The sequence below is a fragment of the Triticum aestivum genome, chromosome 3D, assembly GCF_018294505.1.
Source record: "Triticum aestivum cultivar Chinese Spring chromosome 3D, IWGSC CS RefSeq v2.1, whole genome shotgun sequence".
NCBI lineage: Eukaryota > Viridiplantae > Streptophyta > Magnoliopsida > Poales > Poaceae > Triticum > Triticum aestivum.
The window spans coordinates 498,574,455-498,585,008 of NC_057802.1; the positions used below are offsets into that span (position 1 = coordinate 498,574,455).

The 10,554-nt window shown below is 42.4% G+C and overlaps 2 protein-coding genes and 2 non-coding genes across 10 annotated transcripts; 1 reads left to right on the forward strand and 3 right to left on the reverse strand.

The window, feature by feature from the left end:
* Positions 1-531: 531 nt before the first annotated feature.
* Positions 532-6,738, reverse strand: LOC123079973 (uncharacterized). 7 transcript variants are annotated; one of them, XR_006438162.1, is made up of 8 exons: positions 5,371-6,738; positions 5,192-5,289; positions 4,470-4,642; positions 4,167-4,252; positions 2,926-2,998; positions 2,080-2,147; positions 1,287-1,391; positions 532-985 (listed from the first exon to the last, which is right to left on the reverse strand). XR_006438162.1 is itself a non-coding variant. In XM_044502817.1 (4 exons), exons 1-4 carry the CDS (start codon positions 2,989-2,991, stop codon positions 823-825), a joined length of 402 nt encoding a protein of 133 aa, XP_044358752.1. In that variant the 5' UTR covers positions 2,992-4,132; the 3' UTR covers positions 532-822. The 7 variants fall into 7 exon arrangements, 1 of the variants encoding a protein (XP_044358752.1); XR_006438161.1 differs by having other exon boundaries at positions 4,167-4,258; XR_006438159.1 differs by having other exon boundaries at positions 4,167-4,642.
* TRNAK-CUU (transfer RNA lysine (anticodon CUU)) lies at positions 6,184-6,256 on the reverse strand. The gene has a single exon. It is a non-coding gene; the product is annotated as a tRNA-Lys (tRNA).
* Positions 6,739-6,801: 63 nt separating the features above from the next.
* LOC123079974 (transcription initiation factor TFIID subunit 9-like) lies at positions 6,802-9,708 on the reverse strand. Its single transcript, XM_044502818.1, has one exon. The coding sequence runs from the start codon at positions 9,616-9,618 to the stop codon at positions 9,304-9,306; it is 315 nt and encodes a 104-aa protein (XP_044358753.1). The 5' UTR covers positions 9,619-9,708; the 3' UTR covers positions 6,802-9,303.
* A 14-nt stretch (positions 9,709-9,722) lies between these two features.
* TRNAS-GCU (transfer RNA serine (anticodon GCU)) lies at positions 9,723-9,804 on the forward strand. The gene has a single exon. It is a non-coding gene; the product is annotated as a tRNA-Ser (tRNA).
* Positions 9,805-10,554: the final 750 nt, after the last annotated feature.

Genomic DNA, 10,554 nt, shown 5'->3' on the forward strand with positions numbered 1-10,554 from the left:
GAATACTGAAACCATATGTCTGTAGAAGTATTGGACCACAACCTTCACAGTACCGCGATCATCACACGGAATCTACCACAGGAAAACCGAACATGGATGCCATCATTCCCAACCTGGTAATAATGCCATCAGACCAAAAGATGTTAGAATATCAGCAAACACCAATCCAATGAACATTCTTTATCAGAGTTAAAAAGTTCAAAGCAAGGTATAGCCACATCAAACCCGGAAGGACATATTTCATACTCAATAGTTTAGAAGATAGAAAAAAAAAGCAATGCTCATCATTATAGATACGAACAATAGTTCCATAAAATATTACTACCACCGGTTGACTTCTTCCACATAAAATGATGTCTCACTATCAAACTTAGCAGAAAGGTTTCCCCATAACTTGACTTTGATTTCATATGAGGAGAGGCAGCATGTGTGCATTGAACATTCTGATCTCTTGGTTATATAGTGGCTATAACCAAGAGATCAGAATGTTCAATGCACACATGGTGCCCAAACCATATACAAAGACAGGCAGTAGTAGAAACCTGATATCACAAATGATAATATCCTTTATAGGTACAAATTGCTTCCATGTTTATGGCTGAAACATGTGTACATCAGAAACTTTAACTACAATATGGTAGATATCTACAGGACCAAGCAAGAAATCAGAAATAGAACAGCGGGCGTCTTAAGTAAAGCAAGCACCACCCGATTACATATAAGTTTGTATTCATCCTCAGCACTGTCCAGGCTGAAGAGGGTACATAGGGTCACATACAGTCTGCAACATCTGCTTGTCCTTCGACAGCATAACAACATTAACTAAACACGTGGGTCAAACACATAAATAAACATATGTCGGACAATAGGGCGCAATAGAATCGGAGCTAGCAGAGACACAGGAAACTGCCTTAGAACATCCGAAGAGACACTCCCATAGCCAGACATCATTACTTCATGCATCCACAAACAAAAGGATAGGGTCCTGCATATATATAGATTTGCAAGCGCAGATTAGCAGGATGCCCATCAGAGGAGTCATTTCTGATGCATAGTAAGGTTCATGATATTCAAAACAGTAATAATGGTAGACTTTGCATAACATGACAACACATCATATCTCATAATTAGAATACATTATATTACTGAAAACAGAAACTGAGGTGACCAATTGGAATAATCTGACCACATTCCATAGTTTAAATTCAAAAATTAGGCTTCTCCCTAAAGCATACACTCAGATAGGGGGCATTTAAAAAGAATCTGGATGAAACACACAGGCATACCTTCGATATTTCATTGCACATCTCAATGGAGACATTATTATCTTATGGACCTCGTTAAAATCGATGACCTTATTAGTTGCAACTATAATTATATGAAACAGGTACCTGCAACAAAAAATGACAAACCATGATGGATCAGAAATGAATTAAGCAGCTAGTTGCAGCACGACATGCCCAACTTCTCACCTCTGTCTTTTTTATTTTTCTTCATTTATCAATATACATAGTGACACACCAACGCCTTGACTATGCTCTAGCTATCACAGTGGTTTACAAATTCCAGATTCGTATTCAAACAAATGAACTATATAGAGTCATGATAGGTGGGTGAGCCTTGCTTCTGTTCGGTTGTAATTACAGGGGGCATGGTAGGTTGGGAGTCTGGCTTCTCTTTGTGTGTAAAGATAGTGTGTCAAGAGAGCCTTGCTTTTGTTCGGTTACAACTTCAGCAAGCTTGCTATAGAGAAAGTTTAATGAAAACACTTAGATAGCAAGTAAGCCATGTGAGATTAAAAAAAAGCACGGACACCAGCAAGAGAACTGAAATATTCCAGTTTCATGAAATGCATCTCCTTTGTACCTCTTATGATTAGAGGAAAGGCCATAAATGGAAGAACCAAGAGTAGATTTTATACCTACATATAATGGCAGGCTGGCAACAGTAGGGCATTTTCATTGGATAAATACATCAAATTTTACAGGACTAAAATCAACTTCATCTCTGTGTACCTCATATGATTAGAGGAAAGGCCATAAGGTAAAAACCTAAAGTTAGCATAGGATTTATACATACATGTAATTACAGCAGCAGGGTGCTATGCTATTGGTGGTATCCTTTTTATATATATCCTCACTGGTTAGCTGACATAAGAAAAGGAGAAGATCAGAAGGGTATAACAGTTATGAAGCTATAACAGTTATTAAACAATGTGTCAGGCTCACAGGAAAAAACTCAGCGAGTTTTCGTAAGAGTAATACAAAGAAAAACTTGAAATTGAAAATATACACTTAAAAGAGTGGCCAAAGTAAATTTTCCGCATAACACAGTGAATGCAATTTCATAAGAGGTAGCAAAACCATGTAATGCAAATAGGCTGTGTTTTTTTGGGATGTATGGAGCAAAACAATTCAACAACCCATGGAGAATATTATGTTGCAGCGGATATATGAAACTGAGTTATAATGCATAAAAGAATGACAATGGACAATAGTGACATAAGAGGGTAAACAGGGTTTGCCGGGCACTAATTATGTTGTAGCACAAAATACTAATAAATAGTAACTCTAAAGATCAGTTAGGAGCCGGGGAAGGAACTGTAAATAGCATACGTCAGCAGATTAAGCAAAGAGGCACTGATTATACAGAGACTCCAACACCAAACAATTAGAGGGGGACATCAATCGCATACACGGGATGGAGGAAGAGAGCACAAACCATACTTCAAGCAGGGAGAAATCGTGTGCTATTTCAAACAGAGTAACATTTTATCTAGTGCACAAAAATATAGTTGTACAAAATTACTTTATTGTGTCCCAGTTACATAAATCATTTTCTTTTGATACTATCCCAGTTAAAGAGTTGGAAGTCTTAAGTCACAGGAAACAGGAAAGGCCATAAGGTGGTATATTTTTTGAATACCAATGTAATGAAAGGTGGTATCTTTTTCGAATACCAATTCATGGTGTCTTCTTCGAATACCCTCATCTGATACCTAATATAAGAAAAGGCGAAGATCAGAAACCTATGTAAATAGTAGAAGAAGGATACAAGTATGATACAAATGAACCATATATAATGATTTATAGAGATTATCTACAATACATGGCAACCAAAATCGTTGCTTCTTTTGTTAGATATTATGATCCCCAAGTCTCCATCCATAGACTAAATCAGTATAATCTCAGTGTCAACTACAAATATACACATTCTCAAACCTAGAGCAGCAAAACAACACGAAATAAATTTACTAAAAGACTAAATTAATGGGGATAATTAAGGCAAAAAAAAAGGGCAGCCCGGTGCATGTAGCTCCCGCTTGCGCAGGGTCCGGGGAAGGGTCCGACCACTTTGGATCTATTGTACGCAGCCTTTCCCTGCATTTCTGTAAGAGGCTGTTTCCAGGACTTGAACCCGTGACCTCATGGTCACAACCCAACAGCTTTTACCACTGCGCCAAGGCTAATGGGGATAATTAAGGCAATGAAAAACAAAAGATGAACAATGATTATATTGAAAGATCAAATTAGTGGCAGACAAAGAAAGCATTTTGTTCTTAAAGAAACAGTGAAAACAACTTGCAGCAGGATAAAAGCATTTCTTTGAAAGTCTAGCAATATATAAATAGTTCAAATAGTAAAGGATGTATATACAATTCTAACACATGATTATGCAGAATAAACACACTTGACAGTTTCATGAGAAAAGCAACAACTGACCAACGAACAGAACAAGAAAGAACCTATGTACATAAAGGAAACAACACTATGTTACTAAGATAGGAAAGAAACATATAGGCATGAGGCACGAGAAGGCTAGAGATTTAAAAAATAGTTACTTCAACATGATACCTGAAAGATAACTATATAACTTTCTCCCGTTGAGCTACCAGACACAAGTAACACAAACAGTGAGACAAAGAACACACCAAACCATTTTTTTAAAGATGGATCGGCTTCATGCACAGAGTATTCACAGTGCAGCATCAACACTGAACTCAAATATTTTATCCATCTATTTTTTAAAGGAGGAAAAAACTCATCGCTATATAACATCTTCCATGATAGCAGAACTGGAAAAGGAGTGTTAGAGATAAGAGCGGAGTTGGGGATGGATGTAGTTCATGGGTGGGGGTCAGGAGGCAAGGCAAGTAATCTGTATACCTTTGCACAAGACAAAGACGACAAGGTCGCCGGCACCGACAGCCTCTTCTGGCTCCATGAGCCCCGCAGCCATAAGCATCGATGATCTACTCCTTCAATAGAATGTTGATCAAATCATTAGTTTTCTATTTACCGCTAGAGATTCTCCCGTGGTTCTTATTTCTCGATAACTTATGTGGACAGTAGTTTGTAAGATATATATGCATAAAGGCAATATCCCAAAGAAATATCTAAAATATTTGAAACAACATTATCATGAGCATACAAGTAAAGAAGATAGAAAATGTTGTGGATGGGCCAGACCTGCCAACTACCAACAAAATCTGTACAGACAATCCAGATCTCAAATGATCGTGGTGGTCTTCAAATCAAAACTGAGACGAAAGGGTGGTTGATGTGCTCTAGCAGTGGCAATGAGACTCTCCTTGTGCGTTAAGGTACATCAATTGTGGTCCAATTTTTTTGATTGGCAAGATCTGTTCCAAAAACCAGTCACCAATCAGTACTATGGTGGCTATTAAAGAATATAGCCATGATCAAAATATAGTAATAAGAAAACCTTCAAATATGCTTAGAACAATTTTAGGAAGAACCGGTTAGAGTCAGAACCCTACAACAATGGCATTACAAAGAAAACACTTTCTGGTGGTCATTAGAGAAACATGACATTCACTTTTTAATCGAATTCAACTTGGAAGAAGCTGAGAACAATAGCTCGCAAAACTGGGATGTCGTATTCGCCAAGATTTGAATTGCCTAATGGGATTTAATGTTCACACAGTACCCCCATCTCTACATGTTCAGTCCTAAATCTACACAGCTCACAGTACTAAACCAAACATGTATAAGATAATCATCAACCTTGCATATCGTATACAGACCAATCAAATACACTTGGAGCTGACCACACATGCAAATGGCAACTAATGACAACAAGAATGACAAATCCTCCTGGATTTCACAGTTGGCAGGTACAACAAACTAACCAATCAACCTCTCATAGAGTGTGCCATGAAGATGAGCACCTTAGCCGGAGATGCAGGAGGAAGGACGGCCAAATCTGATGAAGGAACAGCAGCCACGGACCCAGCAACGACCCTGGCACCAAACCCTCACAACCACGCTGTGCAGCCGAAACCAACAAACACGCATGAGGAACGAAGAGCAGGACGTCTGGAAGAGAAAGAAGAAAGGAAGAACGCACCTTTCTGATGGCGGCGAGCGAGCAAACGGCGGACGACGGACGGGGGACGACGGCGCGTCAGCCTCGTCGCCCGCAACCCCCATCTCCTTCTCTCTAGATGAGCGGCCTGAGCTCGAGGATGGGTGCCCGGGCGAGCGGCGGCGGCGGCGGCCGTCGGCGGGGAAGGGAGGCGGGCGCGGGCCTAGGGTTTGGAGGGGGAGAAAGAGGCGAGGCGGGGGGAAGAGGAGAGGGGGTGGCGAGTGGGAGAGGAGGCGGCGGCGTGGGGAGCAGGCGGCCGCGCGCGAGTGTGGGAGCGAGCGGGCTAGGGTTATCTCCACGGGAGAAGCCCCTTTTATACCCCTGTGCGTGAAATTATGAAAATGCCCATGGCGGGGCAAGGAAATTACCCGCGATGGCACGAGCGAGAGCTAACTATTCATTGTAGCAGTGCTTTTTTTTGATCCAACGGCCAGGATCGTCCAGCAGCGAGATCGGACGGACGAAGTCGCATCAAAAAATCGATCCAACGGCCGAGAGTGGCTAAGCTCTGAGAAGCCTCATGTTCTCCCTAGATACTTATATCAGGATTACTCATATACACTGTACTTAGAATTTTTCTAGTCATGATTTGGCAAATTTTGGTAGATCCCAAGTTCAAACTGCTGTGTGGCTTGGGCCAGGTTCGGAACGTGATAGCATTCCCTGATGATTGAGTAATACAAGAACTATTTCGGAAAAAAAAACTATTTGAATACAGCCTGAACAAAGGGAAGTTCCTGCGTGCATTGCACATGGAAATCAATTCCTGGGGAGTGAAAAAAAAAGGAGAAATGTCGCCCACCGTGGGGCTCGAACCCACGACCACAAGGTTAAGAGCCTTGCGCTCTACCAACTGAGCTAGACGGGCTGTGCTGTTTATATTTTGATTTGTCAATAACTCTTCCAGGCAACACGCACAGAAGGTATGAAATGACAAGCTGATATAAAATGACAAAGACAGTGAACTACAGAGTTATCTCTATATCGATTCGAAAAAAAAGAGATTTATTTCTATTGTACACTTAGTAGGGGTGTGCACGTATTGTTAGGTCCTCATTTTAACCAACCAAATATGTGCCACATGCCACCAAAAGCATAATTGGAACACAGTGGCAATAGAAACACCGATGTAGCATTCAGAAACAACGACGGGACAGCTCAAGTTCGACAAGATATTACAAAATCAATAAGTTGACAATAATGCACAGAAATTAATTAACCAGAGGTGCACGGCTACTACTTACACTACTTGCAAGGCTGCTCCCTTTCCTCAACAATCAGCATTTTTTTCATGGTGAACTAAGAGGGCGCTAGCCAGAAAGGGCGGTCCCAGCAGCTACACAAGCATCAACAAGCAGGCTCGCGGATGATCAATTGTCACGAGGACGCTTTGCAGCCGCGGCAGCCACCGCGTTCAGTTGGAAAGAAACCCTCTGGCTCTGGCTCTGAGGCTGATGTTGCTCGCTGCCTCTCTGATCCTGCGAATAGTTTGAACTGGGATTGGCAGGGATTGCGTCGGCTCTCTCGTTGTCATCTTCTGCTTCTTCAGTCTGAGTTGGTGGCTTCAGTGCGGGTAGGAGCTGGTAGTTTTCACTCAACAAAGTGTCCTGCTCAGGTGGAAGAGGAATCGAGCCAGGTGGAGCGATAGACTTGGGCAGCCGGATCTTGTTCATAGCCTAGCCACAAGAGTTGTTCATAGCCTTTATCTACGCAAGATCTTGTTTAGTAGCACTTACCAGCTAACCCAAAAGTGAGTAAACTTGGAGTGACCCTCAATCTCTAATATCCTTTTACTGCCTAATATGATTCATCAACATTTTAGGTATTATTTTCAGATGCCAGCCTCATACACATTGAGAATCATACCCTGTTCATTTCATGTTTCTATATAAGACCAGCCATGTATTTCAAAACATTATTTTCTACTACGCTTAGCCTGTTCCTGAAGATTTGGAGAGGTGGGAGTGGGGGGAACCAGTGTACCAATGAATTGGTAGGTAACTGTATTACAGAGTGTTATGTGCGGAGTTCCATATCGGAGGAGTAAACCCAGAGGCTACAGCAGACACACCTGAGTTGGAATAGGCTAAGAGTTCAATTAATCTTTTGTTCCCTAAGTTAGGAATCGTTTCAACAGAACCTGCAGCAGTCACATTCTGCAGCACTTTAAGTCTGTATCCATCCAAGACACTGGTCTTGAGTCACCTATATAAAGGTCCCGTAGCTGCAGTGACTGATGCAAGTTATCAATAAAGAAGTCTCCCCCTAATCTCTATTCGCCACTACCCCGTTACCTTTCTGATCTGTGATGGCTACAGTGCCTCCTAGTCGATACCTCATCAGCCCTCTATGTGATTATTTGACTTGACCCATCCATGAAGAGTGTCCAAATCTAACGGAAGTTATCGAGAATACACATAATATATCTAAAGAGTAAAGCCAACTTAATAAGGAAACCGAGTATTCTTGTTTCCAGTTGCAACAGAAGTCTGCTATGGTACAAAGCAGCATCTCTGCACTAACAGAAGAGGGTATTTATTTCTTGCTTGGTTCTCAAAGGTTAAATTGTGTATATGGAACTACTAGTTGCACATGATTCCTAAGATTTTAGACCCTTCAGCTGATAAGCATTCAACTTTCCAAACAAGAAATGGGCTCAGTTGAACATTCCTAACAAGATATGGTGTCATGGACTGAACTGAAGTCAATGTTCTGCCCCAACTGGTCTCTCCTTGCATCATGTGTGCAGATATGGAAGGTTTTCCTTGATGGAGGTTAGAAAGGGCTCTTTTGCTCTACTTCTTTTTCTTTTTTACTTTGAGAAGGGGTTCTATTCTGCTACCTTCACTTCTGACTTTTCCCACCTATTGGTATTGAACTTACATGAGCAATGCTATTCATACATACAGGTTCGACAAAAAGTTTTACGTACCAGTTCATTGTAGTGACGGTTGCTAAGATCGTGGGAGCAGTAACAATCTAAAATAATTAAATAAACCAGTACGCATGGATTTCATAAGATTTTTACGTAAGAATAGGATTTTCCTTACATCGAGAAGGTATTCGTTTCTGCTACTAGCTGCACACTGGGATTTAAATCTCGGCACTCCCTGATTACCCCACCAAATTGGCAAAAGTTCTGTCAGTTCCAACTTCCTAAAGGATAAAGGAGTCATCTTGGTCCTAATGTACTACTCCCTCCATAAAGAAATATAAGAGCGTTTAGATCACTAAAGTAGTGATCTAAACGCTCTTATATTTGTTTACAGAGGGAGTAATTGAGATGAATCTGGGTTCGAATCCCACGTTCCCTCCTATTTTTTTCATTATAATTTCAGTATAACACTGTCTGATATGTTGGTCCCTCGGACACCTACGAGTGTAGAAAAAACGACATTTCATGAGCTCAAGGACTAAAAACCACAATCTCTGTGTTGCGTTGCGGATGGTGGCTTCTAAACACCACCATGTCTGAATCTTTGATTGATGTGTTCTTATTGTGGAACGCATTTAATCGAGAAGTTGAGCCTTATTTAAAATTCAAATTTTCCCCAAAAAATATCTCTCAGCCAAGAACCAGAAATTAACTGAAGTCTCAACAGCACACATCATTTTTCGTACTCTTAGCCGTTGAGATTTCAGCCAAGAACCAGATATTTTTCGTGCTCCAATTGGAGGGAGTAGATTGTTTCCTCTGCGACACATCACATCCTCTACAGTGCTTATCCCCAATTGGAGTCCACAACATTACTCCCTCTGAATCTGATAGGTTCACAGGAAAGCCGGTCCTCGATCTAGAGCTTAAAGTGGACCCTTGTCCTCGTCATTGACCAATTGAATGAAGCTACGATACCTAATAATTTGTCCGAATCTAACGAAGATATACTCTAGGATTTTTACTGAGATTGGTCGTGCTCATACCTCGCGGGGCGGCGGCTGGGAGAAGGAGAAGTTGACCTTGGCCTGGATGGCGAGGCGGATGTCGTCGGCGTCGAGCTGGGGCTTGGCTGCGTGGTCGGCGTAGACCTGGGCGTCGCCGAGCACGTCCCCGACGTAGCGGTAGGCCAGGTCCAGGAACTGGTGCAGGACCCGCGGCTCGTACTCGCCCTCGCCGAGCCCCATCGACCGGAGGAGCTCCCGCACCACGCGCGCGTCGCGAGGCTCGTCCGGGCCGGAGGCTCCTCCCGCCGCCGCGGACGGAAGCGATGGCCGCACGCCGCCGCTGTACATGGTCTGATTGCCGTGCCTTGGTTGGTGGGGGAAGGTTTCGGGGAACGAATTGGGTTAGATGTCCTACCGTTTACAAGAGGAAAAGAAGCACCAAAAGCATAAAAGACGTTTTGGTCGAGTGGTTAAGGCGTGTGCCTGCTAAGTACATGGGGTTTCCCCGCGAGAGTTCGAATCTGTCAGGCGTCGTTATTTTTAGTTTTTTCTCCGCCTTATTTCATTCTACTCCATTTTTGTCTCTGTCTCTATTTTCTCTCCGTCTTATTTATTTATTTATTTTTGTGAAAGTCTTTTTCTCCAAGGCATCAATTTTTTTAATTCTCTGGCTTATTTCTCCATGCTCCATTTTTTTACTTGTTTGTCTTATTTCATTTTTCTCTACGTCTTATTTCTATATAATCAGGCGTCAAAGATTGAAGCCGTTGTCATTTTTCTCTCTGCAGCAGTGGACTTGGGGGCTCCTAGCGGTCCACCGTGGCCTTTTGGTTGTTTCACTTGCTGAAGCTCCTAGCGGTCCACCGTGGCCTGGGTCTGGGCCTCTTTGCACGCCAAGCTCAATTTCTCGAGCTTGACGACCTTCTTTTTCTGGTCCTCTTGAAGGGTGTCACGTTGCGCGTATAGACCCTTCAGGTCTTTCTCGACCTCAGTGACCCGGGCCTGGTCCTTGCCACGACTTGCCTTCTCTTTGGCCAGCTCATCGATGGCCTTCTTCGTTGTAACCTTTTTGATGTTCGCTTCTTGCTGAGCTTTTTTAAGCTTAGCTCGGAGGGCCTAAATCTCCGTGGCAGCAGCTAAAAAACAATCAAATGCACCTCTGTTAAAATAATTTATGTTGCGACTACAACATATTTAAGCTCGGGCACTAGCCTTCATCGTACCTTGCGCTTGATCCATTTACTTTTTCAGCAGATCCATGTCCTCTTCGGACCGCACAAGCTT